This window comes from Vidua chalybeata, chromosome 3, assembly GCF_026979565.1.
Source record: "Vidua chalybeata isolate OUT-0048 chromosome 3, bVidCha1 merged haplotype, whole genome shotgun sequence".
Lineage (NCBI taxonomy): Eukaryota > Metazoa > Chordata > Aves > Passeriformes > Viduidae > Vidua > Vidua chalybeata.
The window spans coordinates 111,935,665-111,959,013 of NC_071532.1; the positions used below are offsets into that span (position 1 = coordinate 111,935,665).

At 48.7% G+C, this 23,349-nt stretch overlaps 1 protein-coding gene across 1 annotated transcript in view; it reads left to right on the forward strand.

The window, feature by feature from the left end:
- NCOA1 (nuclear receptor coactivator 1) overlaps positions 1-23,349 on the forward strand; it is an 87,070-nt gene that overhangs the window by 19,313 nt on the left and 44,408 nt on the right. The window contains 5 exon segments of the mRNA XM_053937548.1: positions 7,383-7,560; positions 12,350-12,529; positions 14,643-14,738; positions 16,318-16,458; positions 21,585-21,732. Of these exon segments, the coding sequence (XP_053793523.1) occupies positions 7,383-7,560; positions 12,350-12,529; positions 14,643-14,738; positions 16,318-16,458; positions 21,585-21,732 (743 nt within the window).

The window sequence follows — 23,349 nt, forward strand, 5'->3', positions numbered from 1 at the left end:
TAATCCCGGGTTTTAGGAGTTTAATTCCAGTTTTTGGGGCTTTAATCCTGGGTTTTAGGAATTCAATCCCAAGTTTTAGGAATTCAATCCCAAGTTTTAGGGCTTTAATCCCGGGTTTTAGGGCTTTAGTCCCGGGTTTTGAGGCTTTAATCCCGGGTTTTAGGAATTCAATCCCGAGTTTTGAGGCTTTAATCCCGGGTTTTAGGGTTTGGATCTCGGGATTTGGCATTTTAATCCCAGGTTTTAGGGGTTTAATACCAGTTTTTGGGATTATCCTTTAAAACCGGGTTTTAGGAATTCAATCCTGAGTTTTGTGGCTTTAATCCCGGGTTTTGGGGCTTTAATCCTGGGTTTTAGGGGTTTAATCCCAGTTTTTGGGGCTTTAATCCTGGGTTTTAGGAATTTAATCCCGAGTTTTGGGGCTTTAATCCCGGGTTTTAGGGTTTGGATCTGGGGATTTGGGGCTTTAATCCCGGGTTTTGGGGTTGGATCTGGGGATTTGGGGTTTTAATCCCGGGTTTTGGGGCTTTAATCCCGGGTTTTAGGGTTTGGATCTGGGGATTTGGGGCTTTAATCCCGGGTTTTGGGGTTGGATCTGGGGATTTGGGGTTTTAATCCCGGGTTTTGGGGCTTTAATCCGGGGTTTTAGGGTTTGGATCTGGGGATTTGGAGATTTAATCCCGGGTTTTAGGGTTGGCATGTTGGGTTTTAGGGCTTTAATCCCGAGTTTATCAGGACCTGGAGTAGGAATGTGATGGAGTTGGGTAAATTGAGGGAAAATTCAGGGGAAAATGGGAAAAAATCAGGAAAAATTTGGGAAAAAGTGGGGGAAAATTCAGGAAAACTCAGAGGAAATGTGGGAAAAATTTGGGGAAATCTGGGAAAAATTCAGGGGAAAATTCAGGGGAAATTTGGGAAAATGTCGGGAAAAACTGGGGAAAAATTTGGGAAAAATCAGGAAAACTCAGGGGAACGTTTGGGAAAAATTTAGGGGAAAATTCAGGGGAAGTTTGGGAAAAAAAAGGGGAAAAATCAGGGAAAATTTGGGAAAATTCAGGAAAATTCGGGGGAAATTTGGGAAAAATTGGGATAAATTCAGGGAAAAAACTTAGGGGAAGATTCAGGGGAAATTTGGGAAAAAAATGGGAAAAAATCAGGGAAAATTTGGGGAAAATTCAGGGATTGGGATTCGGAATTAGGTCAGGATTAGGATCACGATCCGGACTTGGATCAGGATCTGGATTAGGAATACGATTGAATTGGGATTCAGAATTAGGATCAGGATTAGGATCAGGACTTGGATTGGGATCAGGATTAGGAATGTGATTCAATTGGGATTCAGGATTAGGATCAGGACATGGATCAGGAGCAGGACTTGGATCAGGATCTGGATTAGGAATGTGATTGAATTGGGATTTGGAATTAGGATCAGGATTAGGAGCAGGAGCAGGACTTGGATCAGGATCTGGATTAGGAATACGATTGAATTGGTATTCAGAATTAGGATCAGGATTAGGGTCAGGACTTGGATCGGGATCTGGATTAGGAATGTGATTGAATTGGGATTTGGAATTAGGATCAGGATTAGGATTAGGATCACGATCAGGACTTGGATCAGGATCTGGATTAGGAAGGTGATTAAATTGGGATTCAGAATTAGGATCAGGATCAGGATCAGGACTTGGATCGGGATCTGGATTAGGAATACGATTGAATTGGTATTCAGAATTAGGATCAGGATTAGGATCAGGACTTGGATCGGGATCAGGATTAGGAATGTGATTCAATTGGGATTCAGGATTAGGATCAGGATCAGGATTAGGATCAGGACTTGGATCAGGATCTGGACTGGGAACGTGATTGAATTGGGATTTGGAATTAGGATCAGGATCAGCATTAGGAGCAGGACCAGGATTTGGATCAGGATCAGGATTAGGAATGTGATTGAATTGGGATTTGGAATTAGGATCAGGATCAGAACATGGATCAGGAGCAGGACTTGGATCAGGATCTGGACTGGGAACGTGATTGAATTGGGATTGGGAATTAGGATCAGGATTAGGATCAGGACTTGGATCAGGATCTGGACTGGGAACGTGGTTGAATTGGGATTGGGAATTAGGATCAGGATTAAGATCAGGATCAGGACTTGGATCTGGGCTGGGAACGTGATTGAATTGGGATTTGGGATTAGAGTCAGGATTAGGATCAGGATTCAGATCAGGGTCTGGACTGGGAACGTGGTTGAATTGGGATTTGGAATTAGGATCAGGAGCAGGTCTTGGATCAGGATCTGGACTGGGAACGTGCTTGAATTGGAATTCAGAATTAGGATTAGGATTAGGAGCAGGAGCAGGATCCGGATTAAGAACGTGCTTGAATTGGGATTCAGAATTAGGATCAGGATTAGGATCAGGATCAGGATTTGGATCAGGATCTGGACTGGGAATGTGACTGAATTGGGATTCAGAATTAGGATCAGGATCAGGATCAGGATTAGGATTAGGAATGTGATTGAATTGGGATTCGGAATTAGAGTCAGGATTAGGATCAGGATCAGGACTTGGATCAGGATCTGGATTAGGAATGTGATTGAATTGGGATTCAGAATTAGGATCAGGATCAGGATCTGGGTCAGGAATGTGATTGAATTGGGATTTGGGATTAGGATCAGGATTAGGATCAGGATCAGGACATGGATCAGGATCTGGGTCAGGAATGTGATTGAATTGGGATTTGGGATTAGAGTCAGGATGAGGATTAGGGTCAGGATTTGGATCAGGACATGGACTGGGAACGTGATTGAATCGGGATTGGGAATTAGGATCAGGATTAGGATCAGGACTTGGATCACGATCTGGATTAGGAAGGTGATTAAATTGGGATCTGGAATTAGGATCAGGATCAGGATCAGGACTTGGATCAGGATCAGGACTGGGAATGCGATTGAGCTGGGATTCGGGATCAGAGTCGGGTTTAAGATTAGGATCAGGATCCAGTCCTGGACGAGGAACGCGATTGAACTGGGATTCAGGATCAGGATCAGGATCAGGATCAGGATTAGGATCAGGATTAGGATCAGGACCAGGATTTTGGGATTTTCCAACCCTTGGATTGGTCCTTTCTCCCTCTTTCCCTGTTTCTGGTGGGAATCCGGGAATTCCATGAAAAACCAAGGTGGGTCTCTGAGCTTGGATGGAATTTTGGGATTTGAGGATCCAAATCCACAATCCCGGATGGAATTTCGGGGTTTTAGGAAAAACCAAGGTGGGTCTTTGATCCCAGATGGAATTTTGGGATTTGAGGACCCAAATCTTGGATCCCGGATGGAATTTTGGGATTTGAGGACCCAAATCCACGATCCCGGATGGAATTTTGGGATGTGAGGACCCAAATCCTGGATCCTGGATGGAATTTTGGGATGTGAGGACCCAAATCCAGGATCCTGGATGGAATTTTGGATTTGAGGACCCAAATCCAGGATCCTGGATGGAATTTTGGGATTTGAGGACCCAAATCTTAAATCCCAGATGGAATTTTGGGATTTGAGGACCCAAATCTTAAATCCCAGATGGAATTTTGGGATTTGAGGGAAAGCCAAGGTGGGTCTTTGATTTCGGATAGAATTTTGGGATTTTAGGAACCCGATCTTGGATTCCAGATGGAATTTTGGGATTTTAGGAACCCGATCTTGGATTCCAGATGGAATTTTGGGATTTTAGGAACCAGATCTTGGATTCCAGATGGAATTTTGGGATTTTAGGAACCCGATCTTGGATTCCAGATGGAATTTTGGGATTTTAGGAACCAGATCTTGGATTCCAGATGGAATTTTGGGATTCGAGGATCCAACTCTTGGATCCTGGAGGAATTCTGGGATTTTAGGAAAAACCTAGGTGGGTTTTTGATCTTGGAATGAAATTTTGGGATCTGAGGACCCAAATCCACGATCCCGGCTGGAATCCTGGAATTCCCAGAGCGGGAACCCAGCCAAGCTTTGAGGGAACCTTCTCCACACTCATGGAACCGAATCCAGGAATAACCAAGGTGGATTTTGGATCTCAACTGGAATTTTGGGATGCGAGGACCTCAATTCAGGAATATCTCAATGTGGATCTCGGATCCCATCTGGAATCCTGGAATTCCCAGAGCAGGAACCCAGCCAAGCTTTGAGGGAACCTTCTCCACACTCATGGAGCCGAATCCTTTGGAATAACTGAGGTGGATTTTGGTTCCTGGTTGGAATTTTGGGATGTGAGGACCCAAATCCATGATCCAGGCTGGAATTCTGGGATTCAGGGACCCCAATTCCAGGAATAACTGAGGTGGATCTTTGATCCCGACTGGAATTTTGGGAATTCCCAGAGTGGGAATCCCACCAAGATTTGAGAGAACCTTCTCCACACTCACGGAGATGAATCCTTTGGAATAACTGAGGTGGATCTGGGATCCTGGTTGGAATTTTGGGATGTGAGGACCGAAATTCAGGAATATCTCAATGTGGATTTTGGATCCCGGCTGGAATCCTGGAATTCCCAGGGCTTTGAGGGAACCTTCTCCACACTCATGGAACCACATCCATGGGAATCCATTGGAATAACCAAGGTGGATTTTGGATCCCGACTGGAATCTTGGGATTCCGGGAATAACCGAGGCGGATCTTGGATCCCAGCTGGAATCCTGGAATTCCCAGAGCGAGAACCCAGCCAAGCTTTGAGGGAACCTTCTCCACACTCAAGGAGCCGAATCCAGGAATAACCGAGGTGGATTTTGGTTCCTGGTTGGAATTTTGGGATGTGAGGACCCAAATCCATGATCCAGGCTGGAATCCTGGGATTCAGGGACCCCAAATCCAGGAATAACTGAGGTGGATCTTTGATCCCGACTGGAATTTTGGGAATTCCCAGAGTGGGAACCCAGCCAAGCTTTGAGGGAACCTTCTCCACACTCAAGGAGCTGAATCCAAGAATAACCGAGGTGGGTCTGGGATCCTGGTTGGAATTTTGGGATGTGAAGATCGAAATCTTGGATCCTGGATGGAATTTTGGGATTCGAGGACCCAAATCTTGGATCCTGGATGGAATTTTGGGATTCGAGGACCCAAATCTTGGATCCTGGATGGAATTTTGGGATTCGAGGACCCAAATCTTGGATCCTGGATGGAATTTTGGGATTCGAGGACCCAAATCTTGGATCCTGAATTGAATTCTGGGATTTGAGGAGAAACCAAGGTGGGTCTTGGATCCCAGATGGAATTCTGGGATTCGAGGACCCAAATCCTGGATCCTGGATGGAATTTTGGGATTTGAGGACCCAAATCTTGGATCCCGGATGGAATTCTGGGATTTGAGGACCCAAATCTTGGATCCCGGATGGAATTCTGGGATTTGAGGACCCAAATCTTGGATCCCGGATGGAATTCTGGGATTTGAGGACCCAAATCTTGGATCCTGGATGGAATTCCGGGATTTGAGGACCCAAGTCTTGGATCTTGGATGGAATTTTGGGATTCGAGGACCCAAATCCAGGAATAACCAAAGTGGATTTTGGAATTTTGGAATTCCAGGAAAAAACAGGATGGGTCTTTGATCCCACTTGGAATTTTGGGATTTGAGGACCCAAATCCTGGATCCCAGCTGGAATTTTGGGATGCAAGGACTGAAATCCAGGAATAACCAAAGTGGATTTTGGAATTTTGGAATTCCAGGAACAAACAGGATGGGTCTTTGATCCCACTTGGAATTTTGGGATTTGAGGACCCAAATCCTGGATCCCAGCTGGACTTTTGGGATTCTCAGGGCGGGAATTCACCCAAGCTTTGAAGGAACCGTCTCCACACTCAAGATCCCACCCACTTTTCCCTGGAACTTTCTGCCCACTCAAGACCCCACCCAACCTTCCGTGAGATCTCGCCCCCGCTCCGGGAGCACCTTCCGGAATTTCATTCCCCTCCCGTTTCACGTTTCCGCTCTGGAATTCCGTTCCCTCTGCAGGCCCTGGATGGGTTTTTCTCCGTGGTGAACCGCGAGGGTCGGATCGCGTTCGTGTCGGAGAACGTGATGGGATAGTTGGGCTGAAACCTTGGAATTCTTTCCTGGTTTTGTGATATTTGAGATAAAATCTTGAATTTTTGTCCAATTTTTTTCCCATTTTTGGGCTATTTGAGATGAAATTTTGGAATTTCTCCCCATTGCAGGCCCTGGACGGGTTTTCCTTCGTGGTGAACCGCGAGGGCCGCATCGTGTTCGTGTCGGAGAACGTGACGGGATAGTTGGGCTGAAACCTTGAAATTCTTTCCCGTTTTTGTGATATTTGAGATGAACCCTTGAGTTTTCTTCCCGTTTTTTTCCCATTTTTGGGCTATTTGAGATGAAATTTTGGAATTTCTCCCCATTGCAGGCCCTGGATGGGTTTTTCTTCGTGGTGAGCCGCGAGGGCCGCATCGTGTTCGTGTCGGAGAACGTGACGGGATAGTTGGGCTGAAACTTGGAATTCTTCCTCATTTTCGTGATATTTGGGCTAAAACCTTCAATTTTCCCCATTTTTGGGCTATTTGAGATGAAATTCTGGAATTTCTCCCCATTGCAGGCCCTGGACGGGTTTTTCTTCGTGGTGAACCGCGAGGGCCGCATCGTGTTCGTGTCGGAGAACGTGACGGGATAGTTGGGCTCAAACCTTGGATTTTTATCCCATTTTTGTGATATTTGAGATAAAATCGTGGATTTTCTTCCCGTTTTTTTCCCATTTTTGGGCTATTTGAGATGAAATCTCTGGAATTTCTCCCCTTGGCAGGCCCTGGACGGGTTTTTCTTCGTGGTGAACCGCGAGGGTCGGATCGCGTTCGTGTCGGAGAACGTGACGGGATAGTTGGGCTAAAACCTTGGAATTCTTCCTCATTTTCATGATATTTGGGATAAAACGTTCAATTTTTTTCCCGTTTTTGGGCTATTTGAGATGAAATCTCTGGAATTTCTCCCCATTGCAGGCCCTGGACGGGTTTTTCTTCGTGGTGAACCGCGAGGGCCGCATCGTGTTCGTGTCGGAGAACGTGACGGGATAGTTGGGCTCAAACCTTGGATTTTTATCCCATTTTTGTGATATTTGAGATAAAATCGTGGATTTTCTTCCCGTTTTTTTCCCATTTTTGGGCTATTTGAGATGAAATCTCTGGAATTTCTCCCCTTGGCAGGCCCTGGACGGGTTTTTCTTCGTGGTGAACCGCGAGGGTCGGATCGCGTTCGTGTCGGAGAACGTGACGGGATAGTTGTGCTAAAACCTTGGAATTCTTCCTCATTTTCATGATATTTGGGATAAAACGTTCAATTTTTTTCCCGTTTTTGGGCTATTTGAGATGAAATCTCTGGAATTTCTCCCCATTGCAGGCCCTGGACGGGTTTTTCTTCGTGGTGAACCGCGAGGGCCGCATCGTGTTCGTGTCGGAGAACGTGACGGGCTACCTGGGCTACGGGCAGGAGGAGCTGATGAACTCCAGCGTTTACAGCATCCTGCACGTGGGCGACCACGCCGAGTTCGTCCGGAACCTCCTCCCCAAGTCCCTGGGTACGGAGAGCGGCCGGCGCCGCCGCCGGCTCGGCTCGCGCTCGCTCCCGGGTCTCGCCTGCATTCCGGCCGGCGCCGCCGCCGGCTCGGCTCGCGCTCGCTCCCGGGTCTCGCCTGCATTCCGGCCGGCGCCGCCGCCGGCTCGGCTCGCGCCTTTCGCTTTGCTTAATTTTATTTCAGTTTTATTTTTAGCTTTTATTTTTAGTTCTACGATTATTCCATTTAATTTTGTTGGTTTTTTTTTTTTTTTATTTTATTTTTATTCTTGTTTTTAGCTTTTATTTTTTTTTATGTTGGTTTTGGTTCTGTTTTCATTTTCATTTCTGTTTTTTTTTCTATTCTTTAATATTTTTAATATTGATTTTTGTTCTTATTTTGTTTTTATACTTATTTTCATTTTCATGTTCAGTTCTATTTTTTAATATTTATTTTTAATTTTTATTTTTATTTTTATTTCTATTTCATTTTTATTTTCATTTTAGTTTTAATTTTCATTTGTATCTTTTATTTTTTTATTTTGTGTTTATTTTGTGTTTATTACTAGTTTTATTTTTGTTTTTCATGTTTATTGTATTATTACTTTCATTTTTATTTTTATTTTCTTTTTACTTTTCTTTTTCTTTTTCTTTTCCTTTTTCTTTTATTTTTTCTTTTTCTTTTTCTTTTTTCTTTTTTCTTTTTTTTTTCTTTTCCTTTTCCTTTAATTTCTATTTTTTAATTTTCATTTTATCTTTTTTATTTTGCATTGATTTATGTTTATTTCATTATTTTTATGTTTATTTTATTATTGTTTTAATTTTATTTCTATATTATTGTTTATTGACTTTATTTGTAATTCCATTTTATAATTTTTTTTTGTTTAGTGTTTATTTTTGGTTTTATTTTTATTTTTAAGCTCATTTTTATTTTTAAGTTTATTTTTGTTTGCATCTTTTTACGCTTACTTTTATTTCTATTGTTTACTTTATATTACATTGTTATTTTTATTTTTTACTTCTTTTTTATTTTAATTCTGTTTTTATTTTCATTACTAATATTTTTATAGTTATTTTCATTTTTTTAAATTTTTATGCTTATTTAAATTTTATTTTAATGATTATTTTTATTTTCATTTATTTTATTCATATTTTTGATTCATTTTAGTTTTACGCTCATTTTACTATTATTTAAATTTTAATTCCATTTTATTTTTATTTTTAATTTTACTTCTATGTTTATTATCCTCTTTAATTTAAAATCCACCCAGGGATCTTTGGGAATTCCCCTGTCCCTAATTCCCATTTTTTTCCCATTTTTCCCAGTGAATTTTGTCCCGTGGCTGCAGATCCTGCAGATCCCGGGGATCTTTGGGAATTCCACGATTTGGGATCACTCCCCTGTCCCTAATTCCCGTTTTTTTTCCCGTTTTTCCCAGTGAACTTTGTCCCATGGCCGCAGATCCTGCGGATCCCGGGGATCTTTGGGAATTCTGAGTGGATTGATCCCATCCTGGTTCCTTAAATCCCGGGGATCTTTGGGAATTCCACGATTTGGGATCACTCCCCTGTCCCTAATTCCCGTTCTTTTCCTGTTTTTCCCAGTGACCGCGGCGCCGTGGCCGCAGATCCTGCAGATCCTGGGGATCTTTGGGAATTCCACGATTTGGGATCACTCCCCTGTCCCTAATTCCCGTTTTTTCCCGTTTTTCCCAGTGAACGGGGTGCCGTAGCCTTAGATCCTGCAGATCCTGGGGATCTTTGGGAATTCCACGATTTGGGATCACTCCCCTGTCCCTAATTCCCGTTCTTTTCCCGTTTTTCCCAGTGACCGCGGCGCCGTGGCCGCAGATCCTGCAGATCCCGGGGATCTTTGGGAATTCCACGATTTGGGATCACTCCCCTGTCCCTAATTCCCGTTTTTTCCCGTTTTTCCCAGTGAACGGGGTGCCGTAGCCTTAGATCCTGCAGATCCTGGGGATCTTTGGGAATTCCACGATTTGGGATCACTCCCCTGTCCCTAATTCCCGTTCTTTTCCCGTTTTTCCCAGTGACCGCGGCGCCGTGGCCGCAGATCCTGCAGATCCTGGGGATCTTTGGGAATTCCACGATTTGGGATCACTCCCCTGTCCCTAATTCCCGTTTTTTTTTCCGGGTTTTCCCCAGTGAACGGGGTTCCGTGGCCGCAGGAGCCGTCGCGCTGCGGCAGCCGCACGTTCCAGTGCCGGATGCTGGTGTGGAACCCCGGATCCCGGGGATCTTTGGGATCACTCCCATGTCCCTAATTCCCGTTTTTTTTCCCGTTTTTTCCAGTGACCGCGGCGCCGTGGCCGCAGATCCTGCGGATCCTGGGGATCTTTGGGCATTCCATGATTTGGGATCACTGCCCTGTTCCTAATTCCCGTTTTTTCCGGGTTTTTCCCCAGTGAACTTTGTCCCATGGCCGCAGATCCTGCAGATCCCGGGGATCTTTGGGAATTATGAGTGGCTTGTTCCCATCCTGGTTCTTTAAATCCCGGGGATCTTTGGGAATTCCACGATTTGGGATCACTCCCCTGTCCCTAATTCCATTTTTTCCGGGTTTTTCCCAGTGAATTTTGTGCCGTGGCTGCAGATCCTGCAGATCCCGGGGATCTTTGGGCATTCCACGATTTGGGATCACTCCCCTGTCCCTAATTCCCATTTTTTCCGGGTTTTCCCAGTGAACTTTGTCCCATGGCCGCAGATCCTGCGGATCCCGGGGATCTTTGGGAATTCTGAGTGGATTGATCCCATCCTGGTTCCTTAAATCCCGGGGATCTTTGAGAATTCCACGATTTGGGATCACTCCCCTGTCCCTAATTCCATTTTTTCCCGTTTTTCCCAGTGAACTTTGTCCCGTGGCCGCAGATTCTGCGGATCCCAGGGATCCTTGGGAATTCCATGATTCGGGATCACTCCCCTGTCCCTAATTCCCATTTTTTTCCCGTTTTTCCCAGTGAACGGGGCGCCGTAGCATTAGATCCTGCAGATCCTGGGGATCTTTGGGAATTCCACGATTTGGGATCACTCCCCTGTCCCTAATTCCCGTTTTTTCCCGTTTTTCCCAGTGAACGGCGTGCTGTGGCCGCAGATCCTGCAGATCCTGGGGATCTTTGGGAATTCCACGATTTGGGATCACTCCCCTGTCCCTAATTCCCGTTTTTTCCCGTTTTTCCCAGTGAACGGCGTGCTGTGGCCGCAGATCCTGCGGATCCCGGGGATCTTTGGGAATTCCACGATTTGGGATCACTCCCGTGTCCCTAATTCCCATTTTTTTCCGGGTTTTTCCCAGTGAACGGCGTGCCGTGCCTGCAGATCCTGCAGATCCTGGGGATCTTTGGGAATTCCATGATTTGGGATCACTCCCCTGTCCCTAATTCCCGTTTTTTCCCGTTTTTCCCAGTGAACGGCATTCCGTAGCCTTAGATCCTGCGGATCCCGGGGATCCTTGGGAATTCCATGATTTGGGATCACTCCCGTGTCCCTAATTCCCGTTTTTTTTCCCGTTTTTCCCAGTGAATTTTGTGCCGTGGCCGCAGATCCTGCAGATCCCGGGGATCCTTGGGAATTCCATGATTTGGGATCACTCCCCTGTCCCTAATTCCCATTTTTTTCCCCGTTTTTCCCAGTGAACTTTGTCCCATGGCCGCAGATCCTGCGGATCCCGGGGATCTTTGGGAATTCTGAGTGGATTGATCCCATCCTGGTTCCTTAAATCCCGGGGATCTTTGGGAATTCCACGATTTGGGATCACTCCCCTGTCCCTAATTCCCGTTTTTTTTTCCCGTTTTTCCCAGTGAAAGGGGTTCCGTGGCCGCAGGAGTCGTCGCGCCGCGGCAGCCGCACGTTCCAGTGCCGGATGCTGGTGTGGAACCCCGGATCCCGGGGATCTTTGGGAATTCCACGATTCGGGATCACTCCCATGTCCCTAATTCCCGTTTTTTTTTCCCGTTTTTCCCAGTGAACGGGGTTCCGTGGCCTCAGGAGCCGTCGCGCCGCGGCAGCCGCACGTTCCAGTGCCGGATGCTGGTGTGGAACCCCGGATCCCGGGGATCTTTGGGATCACTCCCATGTCCCTAATTCCCGTTTTTTTCCCGTTTTTCCCCAGTGAATTTTGTGCCGTGGCCGCAGATCCTGCAGATCCCGGGGATCTTTGGGAATTCCATGATTTGGGATCACTCCCCTGTCCCTAATTCCTGTTTTTTCCCTTTTTTCCCAGTGAACGGCGTTCCGTGCCGCAGATCCTGCGGATCCCGGGGATCTTTGGGAATTCCATGATTTGGGATTACTCCCCTGTCCCTAATTCCCGGTTTTTTTTCCGGGTTTTTCCCCAGTGAACGGGGTTCCGTGGCCGCAGGAGCCGTCGCGCCGCTGCAGCCGCACGTTCCAGTGCCGGATGCTGGTGTGGAACCCCAGATCCCGGGGATCTTTGGGATCACTCCCCTGTCCCTAATTCCCGTTTTTTTTCCGGGTTTTTCCCCAGTGAACGGGGTTCCATGGCCGCAGGAGCCGTCGCGCTGCGGCAGCCGCACGTTCCAGTGCCGGATGCTGGTGTGGAACCCCAGATCCCGGGGATCTTTGGGAATTCCATGATTTGGGATCACTCCCCTGTCCCTAATTCCCGTTTTTTTCCCGGGTTTTTCCCCAGTGAACGGGGTTCCGTGGCCGCAGGAGCCGTCGCGCCGTGGCAGCCGCACGTTCCAGTGCCGGATGCTGGTGTGGAACCCCAGATCCCGGGGATCTTTGGGATCACTCCCCTGTCCCTAATTCCGTTTTTTTCCCGTTTTTCCCAGTGAACGGGGTTCCGTGGCCGCAGGAGCCGTCGCGCCGCGGCAGCCGCACGTTCCAGTGCCGGATGCTGGTGCGGCCGCCGGACGAGGCGGGCGCGGAGCAGGCGGAGCTGCGGCAGCGCTACGAGGCCATGCAGTGCTTCACCGTCAGCCAGCCCCGCGCCTTCCAGGAGGAGGGAGAGGGTGCGGCGCCGGCGGGGCCGGCTCGGCATCGCGGGGAAGAGAACTCGGATTGGGATTGGGGTTGGGATTGGGATTGGGATTGGGATTGGGATCGGGATTGGGATCGGGATTGGGGTTGAGATCGGGATTGGAGTTGGAGTTGAGGTTGAGGTTGGGATTGGGATTGGAATTGGAGTTGAGGTTGAGGTTGGGATTGGGATTGGATGGAAGAGAATTTGGATTGGGATGGGGTTGGGGTTGGGGTTGGGATTGGGTTGGGATTGGGATCGGGATTGAGATTGGGATTGAGATCGGGATTGGAGTTGGAGTTGAGGTTGAGGTTGGGATTGGGATTGAATGGAAGAGAATTTGGATTGGGATGGGGTTGGGGTTGGGGTTGGGATTGGGTTGGGATTGGGATTGAGATCGGGATCGAGATCGGAATTGGGATTGGGATTGCGGTTGGGATTGGAATTGGAGTTGAGTTTGAGGTTGGGATTGGGATTGGATTTGGAGTTGAGGTTGAGGTTGGGATTGGGATTGGATGGAACAGAATTCGGATTGGGATGGGAATGGGGTTGGGGTTGGGATTGGGATTGGGATTGGAATTGGAATTGGAGTTGAGGTTGAGGTTGGGATTGGGATTGGATGGAAGAGAATTCGGATTGGGATGGGGTTGGGATTGGGTTGGGATTGGGATTGGAATTGGAATTGGAGTTGAGGTTGAGGTTGAGATTGGGATGGGATTGGGGTTGGGATTGGGACTGGAATTGGGGTTGGGATTGGGATTGGATTGAAGAGAATTTGGATTGAGATGGGGTTGGGATTGAGGTTGGGATTGGGTTGGGATTGAGATTGAGATCAGGGTTGAGATCGGGATTGGGATTGCGGTTGGGATTGGGATTGGAATTGGAGTTGAGGTTGAGGTTGGGATTGGGATTGGGATTGGATGGTAGAGAATTTGGATTGGGATGGGGTTGGGGTTGGGATTGGGATTGTGGTTGGGATTTGATGGAAGAAAATTTGGATTGGGATGGGGTTGGGGTTGGGATTGGGGTTTGATGGAAGAGAATTTGGGATGGGGTTGGGATTGGAGTTGAGGTTGAGGTTGGGATTGGGGTTTGATGGAAGAGAATTTGGATTGGGATGGGATTGGGGTTGGGTCTGGGGTTGGGATTGAGTTGGGATCGGGATTAGGATTGGGGTTGGGATTGGGATTGGGGTTGGGATTGGGGTTGAGATTGAGGTTGGGATTGGGGTTTGATGGAAGAGAATTTGCATTGGGATTGGGATGAGAATGCAGGATTGGAATTGGGATGGGATTGGGATGGGAATGCAGTGCAGGATTGGGATTGGGATTGGGATGAAATTGGGATTGGGATGAGATTGGGATTGGGAATGCAGTGCAGGATTGGGATTGGGATTGGGATGAAATTGGGATTGGGATGAGATTGGGATTGGGAATGCAGTGCAGGATTGGGATTGGGACTGGGATTGGGACTGGGATTGGGACTGGGATTGGGAATGCAGTGCAGGATTGGGACTGGGATTGAGAATGCAGTGTAGCATTAGGATTGGGATTGGGACTGGGATTGGGAATGCAGTGCAGGATTGGGATTGGGATTGGGATTGGGATTGGGAATGCAGTGCAGGATTGGGATGGGATTGGGACGGGATGGGATGGAGCACAGTGGGGATGGGCTGGGAATGCAGGTCCGGGATTGGGATTGGGGCCGGGCCGGATCCCTCGTCGCTCTCCCACTCCGCGTCCCCTTTTCCCCGTCCCATCCCTTTTTTCCCACCACATTCCCGGGATGAATCCCACAATTCCCGCAGGATCTCCTGCCCGGAAGGGCCAAATCCCGATGTTTTAGGACCAAATCCCAACAATCCCTGCTTCAACCTGGAATTCCATGATCCCAACTCCACCACATCCCAGAACCCCCCCCAGTTAATCCCTCCAAGCTTTTCCCGGGGAATTTCAGGGAATCCAATCCCCTTTCCTTAGCGGGGATGGAGAATTCCTCCAGGAAAAAACACTTCCAGGGCAGGGAATCCAATCCGGGAGCGGGATTTGAACTCGGAGCCGGGACGGTTCCGGCATTCCCGGTGTTTTTCCCGGTGTTTTTCCCAGATTTCCAGTCGTGTCTGATCTGCATCGCCCGGAGGTTGCCACGCCCGGCCGCCCCGGCCCCGGCCGAGTCCTTCGTCACCAAGCAGGACACCACAGGTACGTCCCAAACATTCCCGGGAATTCGGGACTCCAGGAAGGGTCTCCCTTCCCTTTTCCATCCCCGAATCCCATCAAAACAATTTTTGGGATGGATCCTGAGTGTCCTGGATCCCAAAATCCCAGGATGGTTTGGGATGGGATCCACGGACCTTGAGTCCCAATCCCAGGGTGCTCCAACCTTTCCTTGGACACTCCCAGGGATTCTCTGGGAATTCCTGCCCAAATGGGAATTCTTTCCCAAATTTCTCCCTGGGAATTCCCTCCATTCCCAGCTCTCCCAGCCTGCCCTTGGATCCATCCCCATCCCAGCTCCTCTCCGGGAAGGAATTTCGGGATCCAGGGGCTTCACTGGGAATTTGGGACTCCAGGAAGGGTCTCCCTTCCCTTTTCCATCCCTGAATTCCATAAAAATCCCTCGGGATGGATCCTGAGTGTCCTGGATCCCAGAATCCCGGAGTGGTTTGGGATGGGATCCCTGGAGCTTCAGTCCCATCCCATTCCGATCCCAGGCTGCTCCAGCCTTTCCTTGGGCACTCCCAGGGATTCTCTGGGAATTCCAGCCCAAACGGGAATTCCTTCCCAAACTCCTCCCCATTTTCCCTGGGAATTCCCTCCATTCCCAGCTCTCCCAGCCATCCCCATGGATCCATCCCCATCCCAACTCCTCTCAGGGAAGGATTTTTGGGAATTCCTGTGGAATCTTGGGGATCTCCCTTCCCTTTTCCATCCCCAAATTCCATAAAAATCCCTCGGGATGGATCCTGAGTGTCCTGGATCCCAGAATCCCGGGATGGTTTGGGATGGGATCCCTGGAGCTTCAATCCCATCCCATTCCCATCCCAGGTTGCCCCAATCTTTCCTTGGGCCCTCCCATGAATTCTCTGGGAATTCCATCCCAAATGGGAATTCCTTCCCAATTTTCTCCCTGGGAATTCCCTCCATTCCCAGCTCTCCCAGCCATCCCCATGGATCCATCCCCATCCCAACTCCTCTCAGGAAAGGAATTTTAGAAATTCCTTTGGAATTTTGGGGATCTCCCTTCCCTTTTCCATTTCTGAATTCCATAAAAATCCCTTGGGATGGATCCTGAGTGTCCTGGATCCCAGAATCCCGGAGTGGTTTGGGATGGGATCCCTGGAGCTTCAATCCCATCCCATTCCCATCCCAGGGTGCTCCAACCTTTCCTTGCACACTCCCAGAGATTCTTCAGGAATTCCAGCCCAAACGGGAATTCTTTCCCGAATTTCTCCCCTTTTCCAGGGAATTCCCTCCATTCCCAGCTCTTCCAGCCCGGCATTGGATCCATCCCCATCCCAACTCCTCTCAGGGAAGGAATTTTGGGAATTCCTGTGGAATCTTGGGGATCTCCCTTCCCTTTTCCATTTCTGAATTCCATAAAAAAATCCCTCCTGGGTTGGATTTTGCCCCGTCCTTGATCCAAGAATCCCAGAGCCATTTGGGACGGGATCCGCAAACCCTCAACCCCATCCCATTCCCAATGCCGAAATCCCAAATCCCCCCCCCCCTCCCCCAAAATTCCCCTCCCTCCCTCCCTCCCTCCCTCTCCTTTTCCCAGGAAAAATCATCTCCATCGACACCAGCTCGCTGCGCGCCGCCGGCCGGACGGGCTGGGAGGATCTGGTGCGGAAATGCATCTACGCCTTCTTCCAGCCCCAGGGCCGCGAGCCCTCCTACGCCAAGCAGCTCTTTCAGGAAGGTACCCGACGCCTTTTCCCTTTGGGAATCTTCTCCCGGCAAAAATCGGGGAGAAATCCACGGATTTTTGGGGTTTTTTTTCTCGCCGCCCCCCCCCCCCCCCCCCCCACCCCGTTGCGGGGTTGGGAAGCGCAGGAGAAAATGGCGGCGCCGTTTTGGCGGGATCGGCCTGTGGGAGTTGGTTTTTGGGGAGAGTTTGGGGTGTTTTTTTTGCGAGGTGGTGATGGTAAGATGGATTTTTGGGGGTGGTGTGAGGTTTTGGGGTCGTTGAGGGATTTTGGCGGGGTTTTTCCGTGTTTTTTCTTGGAATTCAGCGATTTTTCCCTCAGAGAGGATGCGGGGCACGGCCTTGAGCCCCTCGCTGGCTTCACGCTGAGCGATGGCTCCGTGCTGATCCTCCCTGTGCCCTGCTGGGGTTTTTGGGATCAGATTCCCATTGGATTGGGGTTTTTGGGATTGGATTGGGATTTTTTCAGGATTTTTCCCAGTATTTTCCTGGAATTCTGTGTTTTCCCCTCAGTGAAGCCCCTGGCGCGGTCTCGAGCCCCTCATTCCCCTCACGCTGAGTGATGGCTCCATGCTGATCGTGCCTGGGTCCTTCTAGGAATTTTTGGGATCAGATTTCCATTGGATTGGGGTTTTTGGGATTGGATCAGGATTTTTTGGGATTTTCTCAGGATTTTCCCAGGATTTTCCTGGAATTCCATGTTTTTCCCCTCAGTGATGATCCCAGCCCCACCTTCAGCCCCTTATTCCCCTCACGCTGAGCGATGGCTCCGTGCTGATCCTCCCTGTGCCCTGTTGGGGTTTTTGGGATCAGATTCCCATTGGATTGGGGTTTTTGGGATTGGATTGGGATTTTTTGAGGATTTTCTCAGGATTTTCCCAGGATTTTCATGGAATTCCATGTTTTTCCCCTCAGTGATGATCCCAGCCCCACCCTTAACCCCTTGTACCGCTTCATGGTGAGCGACGGCTCCGTGCTGATCCTCCCTGGGTCCCTTTAGGAATTTTTGGGATCAGATTTCCATTGGATTGGGGATTTTGGGATTAGATTGGGATTTTTTTTGGATTTTCTCAGGATTTCCGGTGATTTTTCTGGGATTTCCCTGGGATTTAGGTGTCTTTCCCCTCAGTGATGACCCCGATTCCACCTTCAGCCCCTCATTCCCCTCACGCTGAGCGACGGCTCCGTGCTGATCCTCCCTGTGCCCTGCTGGGGTTTTTGGGATCAGATTTCCATTGAATTGGGTTTTTTTGATTGGATCAGGATTTTTTTTGGATTTTCTCAGGATTTCCGGTGATTTTTCTGGGATTTCCCTGGGATTTAGGTGTTTTTCCACTCAGTGATGACCCCGATTCCACCTTCAGCCCCTCATTCCCCTCACGCTGAGTGACGGCTCCGTGCTGATCCTCCCTGTGCCCTGTTGGGGTTTTTGGGATCAGATTTCCATTGGATTGGGGATTTTGGGATTGGATTGGGATATTTTTGGGATTTTCACAGGATTTTCCCAGGATTTTTCCTGGAATTCCATGTTTTTCCCGTCACTGATGATCCCAGCCTCACCTTCAGCCCCTCATTCCCCTCATGCTGAGCGACGCCTCCGTGCTGATCCTCCCTGTGCCCTGTTGGGGTTTTTGGGATCAGATTGCCATTGGATTGGGGTTTTTGGGATTGGATTGGGATTTTTTCAGGATTTTTCCCAGTATTTTCCTGGAATTCTGTGTTTTCCCCTCAGTGAAGCCCCTGGCGCGGTCTCAAGCCCCTCATTCCCCTCACGCTGAGCGACGGCTCCGTGTTGATCCTCCCTGGGTCCTTTTAGGAATTTTTGGGATCAGATTTCCATTGAACTGGGGTTTTTGGGTTTGATTGGGATTTTCTCAGGATTTTCTCAGGATTTTTTCCCAGGATTTTCATGGAATTCCATGTTTTTCCCACAGTAAGGATCCCAGCCCCACCTTCAGCCCCTCATTCCCCTCACGGTGAGCGACGGCTCCGTGCTGATCCTCCCTGGTCCTTTTAGGAATTTTTGGGATCAGATTCCCATTGAATTGGGGTTTTTGGGATTGGATTGGGATATTTTTGGGATTTCACAGGAATTTCCCAGGATTTTCCTGAAATTCCATGTTTTTCCCCTCAGTGATGATCCCAGTTCCACCTTCAGCCCCTCATTCCCCTCACGCTGAGCGACGGCTCCGTGCTGATCCTCCCTGTGCTCTGTTGGGGTTTTTGGGATCAGATTTCCATTGAATTGGGTTTTTTTAGGATTGGATTGGGATTTTTTCAGGATTTTTCCCAGTATTTTCCTGGAATTCTGTGTTTTCCCCTCAGTGAAGCCCCTGGCGCGGTCTCGAGCCCCTCATACTCCTCACGCTGAGCGACGGCTCCGTGTTGATCCTCCCTGGGTCCTTTTAGGAATTTTTGGGATCAGATTCCCACTGGATTGGGGATTTTGGGATTGGATTGGGATATTTTTGGGATTTTCACAGGATTTTCCCAGGATTTTTCCTGGAATTCCATGTTTTTCCCCTCAGTGATGATCCCAGTTCCACCTTCAGCCCCTCATTCCCCTCACGCTGGGCGACGGCTCCGTGCTGATCCTCCCTGTGCCCTGCTGGGGTTTTTGGGATCAGATTCCCATTGGATTGGGGTTTTTGGGATTAGATTGGGATTTTTTCAGGATTTTTCCCAGTATTTTCCTCGAATTCTGTGTTTTCCCCTCAGTGAAACCCCTGGCGCGGTCTCAAGCCCCTCATTCCCCTCACGCTGAGCGATGGCTCCGTGTTGATCCTCCCTGGGTCCTTTTAGGAATTTTTGGGGTTGATTTCCATTGAACTGGGGGTTTTGGGATTAGATTGTGATTTTTTTAGGATTTTCATGGGATTTTCCCAGGATTTTCATGGAATTCCATGTTTTTCCCCTCAGTGATGATCCCAATTCCACCTTCAGCCCCTCATTCCCCTCACGCTGGGCGACGGCTCCGTGCTGATCCTCCCTGTGCCCTGCTGGGGTTTTTGGGATCAGATTTCCATTGGATTGGGGATTTTGGGATTAGATTGGGATTTTTTTTGGATTTTCTCAGGATTTCCGTTGATTTTTCTGGGATTTCCCTGGGATTTAGGTGTTTTTCCCCTCAGTGATGACCCCGGCTCTACCTTCAGCCCCTCATTCCCCTCACGCTGAGTGTCGGCTCCGTGCTGATCCTCCCTGTGCCCTGTTGGGGTTTTTGGGATCAGATTCCCATTGGATTGGGGTTTTTGGGATTAGATTGGGATTTTTTTAGGATTTTCATGGGATTTTCCCAGGTTTTTTCCTGGAATTCCATGTTTTTCCCCTCAGTGATGATCCCAGCCCCACCTTCAGCCCCTCGTACCGCTTCACGCTGAGCGACGGCTCCGTGCTGATCCTCCCTGTGCCCTGTTGGGGTTTTTGGGATCAGATTCCCATTGAATTGGGGTTTTTGGGATTGGATCAGGATTTTTTTTGGGATTTTCCCACATTTTTCCCTGGAATTCTCTGTTTTTCCCCCCCAGTGATGACGCGGGGCACGGCCTTCAGCCCCTCATACCGCTTCACGCTGAGCGACGGCTCCGTGCCGGACGTCCCTTTATCCTATTGAGAGTTTTAGGATTTTCTTGGGATTTTTTTCGGGTTTTTTTGGGATTTTCCCACATTTTTCCCTGGAATTCTCTGTTTTTCCCCCCAGTGATGACGCGGGGCACGGCCTTCAGCCCCTCGTCAGCTTCACGCTGAGCGACGGCTCCGTGCTGATCCTCCCTGTGCCCTGTTGGGGTTTTTGGGATCAGATTTCCTTTGAATTGTGCTTTTTAGGATTGGATCAGGATTTTTTTGGGATTTTCTCAGGATTTCCGGTGATTTTTCTGGGATTTCCCTGGGATTTAGGTGTTTTTCCCCTCAGTGATGACCCCGATTCCACCTTCAGCCCCTCATTCCCCTCACGCTGAGCGACGGCTCCGTGCTGATCCTCCCTGTGCCCTGTTGGGGTTTTTGGGATCAGATTTCCTTTGAATTGTGCTTTTTAGGATTGGATCAGGATTTTTTTGGGATTTTCTCAGGATTTCCGGTGATTTTTCTGGGATTTCCCTGGGATTTAGGTGTTTTTCCCCTCAGTGATGACCCTGGCTCCACCTTCAGCCGCTCATTCCCCTCATGCTGAGCGATGGCTCCGTGCTGATCCTCCCTGCATCCTGTTGGGGTTTTTGGGATCAGATTTCCATTGGATTGGGGTTTTTGGGATTGGATTGGGATTTTCTCAGGATTTTCTCAGGATTTTCCCAGGATTTTCCTGGAATTCCATGTTTTTCCCCTCAGTGATGATCCCAGTTCCACCTTCAGCCCCTCATTCCCCTCACGCTGAGCGACGGCTCCGTGCTGATCCTCCCTGGGTCCTTTTAGGAATTTTTGGGATTGATTTCCATTGGATTTGGGATTGTGGGATTGGATTTGGATTTTTTTGGGATTTTCATGGGATTTTTCCCAGGAGTTTTCATGGAATTCCATGTTTTTCCCCTCAGTGATGATCCCAGTTCCACCTTCAGCCCCTCATTCCCCTTCACGCTGAGCGTCGGCTCCGTGCTGATCCTCCCTGAGCCCTGTTGGGGTTTTTGGGATCAGATTTCCATTGGATTGGGGTTTTTGGGATCAGATTTCCATAGAATTGGGGTTTTTAGGATTGGATTGGGATTTTTTGGGGGATTTTCCCCATATTTTCCCTGGAATTCTTTGTTTTCCCCCTCAGTGATGACCCCGCCACGGCCTTCAGCCACTCCTCCCCTCTCACGCTGAGCGACGGCTCCGTGCCGGACGTCCCTTTGTCCTATCAAGATTTTTAGGATTTTCATGGGATTTTCTTGGGGTTTTTTTGGATTTTCCCACATTTTTCCCTGGAATTCTCTGTTTTTCCCCCCTCAGTGATGACGCGGGGCACGGCCTTCAGCCCCTCGTACCGCTTCACGCTGAGCGACGGCTCCGTGCTGATCCTCCCTGTGCCCTGTTGGGGTTTTTGGGATCAGATTTCCTTTGAATTGGGGTTTTTGGGATTGGATTGGGATTTTTTTGGGGATTTTCCCACATTTTTCCATGGAATTCTCTGTTTTTCCCCCCAGTGATGACGCGGGGCACGGCCTTCAGCCCCTCGTACCGCTTCACGCTGAGCGACGGCTCCGTGCTGAGCGCCCACACCAAGTGCAAGCTCTGCTACCCCTCGAGCCCGGAGCTGCAGCCCTTCATCATGGGCATCCACGTCATCGACAGGTACGGCAATTCCCGGAATTCCACGGAATTCCCTCCGATCCCACACAATTCAGTGGAATTCCTCGGAATTCCGGCCGGGAGCGGCGCCGGGGTTCACCCGGAGGGGGCGGGGATGAAGCTCCAGGCGCTGATCCCGCCCTGGGTTTTTCCACGTTTGTGTTTTTTTTTTTTTTTTTTTTCCGCCGTTCTTTTTTCCCGCTTTTGAGTTTTTCCCGGAATTCCGGAGGTTTTGGGAATTTTGGTGTTTCCTAAGGAAAATTTTTCCAGGGGTTTTCAAGCTCTGGGTGAGGAATTTGTTGCCGGAAATTTGGCCTTGGCCTCGTCCAGGCATTGCCTGGGTCCTCAGTGCCGGGGTGGGATTGGGATCGGGACTGGGATTGGAATTGGGATTAGGTTTAGGATTAGGATTAGGACTGGGTTTGGGATTTGGATTGGGATTGGGTCTGGAATTGGGATTTGTGTTGGAATTGGAATTGGAATTAGGATTAGGATTGGGTCTGGAATTGGGATTTGGATTGGGATTCTGTCTGGAATTGGGATTTGGATTAGAACTGGGATTGGGATTGGAATTGGGATTGGAACTGGGATTAGGATTAGGATTGGGATTAGTATTAGGACTGGAATTTGGATTGGGATTGGAATTAGGATTAAGACTGGGATTTGGTTTGGGATTGGGTCTGGAATTAGGATTAGGATTAGGATTGGGTCGGGAATTGGGATTGGGATTGGGATTAGGATTGGGATTGGAATTTGGATTGGAATTAGGATTAGGGTTGGGATTTGGTTTGGAATTGGGATTGGAATTGGGATAGGGATCAGGATTGGGATCGGGATCGGGATTGTGACTGGGATTGGAATTAGGATTAGGATTAAGACTGGAATTGGGATTGGGACTGAGATTGGGATTGGAATTAGGATTAGGATTGGGTCTGGAATTGGGATTGGGATTGGGATCAGTATCAGGATTGGAGTTGGGACTGGAATTGGGATCTTCCCCTCCCAAGAATTTCTGTCGCAATTCCCGGGAAAAATGATCCTCTGGAGCTTCTGGAACGGGTCCAGAGAGTCCTGGAACGACCCCAGAAATGTGGGAAAACCGAGCTGGGATGGTGGGAATGCTGATCTGGGAATTCCAGACCCAAAAAAAGGGTCGGAGCAGCCAGAATTCCCAGCAGGGAATTTTTGGGATTCCTGCTGTTCTCAGAGCAGAATTTGGGAATTCCAGACCTGGACAAAAGGGTCGGAGCAGCCGGAATTCCGAGCAGGGAATTTTTGGGATTCCTGCTGTTGGTGGAGCAGAATTTGGGAATTCCAGACCCACAAAAAGGGTCGGAGCAGCTGGAATTCCCAGCAGGGAATTTTTGGGATTCCTCCTTCCAGCCGGAATTCCAAGCAGGGAATTTTTGGGATTCCTCCTTTCAACCGGAATTCCAAGAGGGGAATTTTTGGGATTCCTTCCTGCTGTTCCCAGAGCAGAATTTGGGAATTCCAGACCCAAAAAAAGCTTCGGAGCAGCCGGAATTCCGAGCAGGGAATTTTTGGGATTCCTGCTGTTCTCAGAGCAGGATTTGGGAATTCCAGACCCGGAAAATGGGTCGGAGCAACCGGAATTCCGAG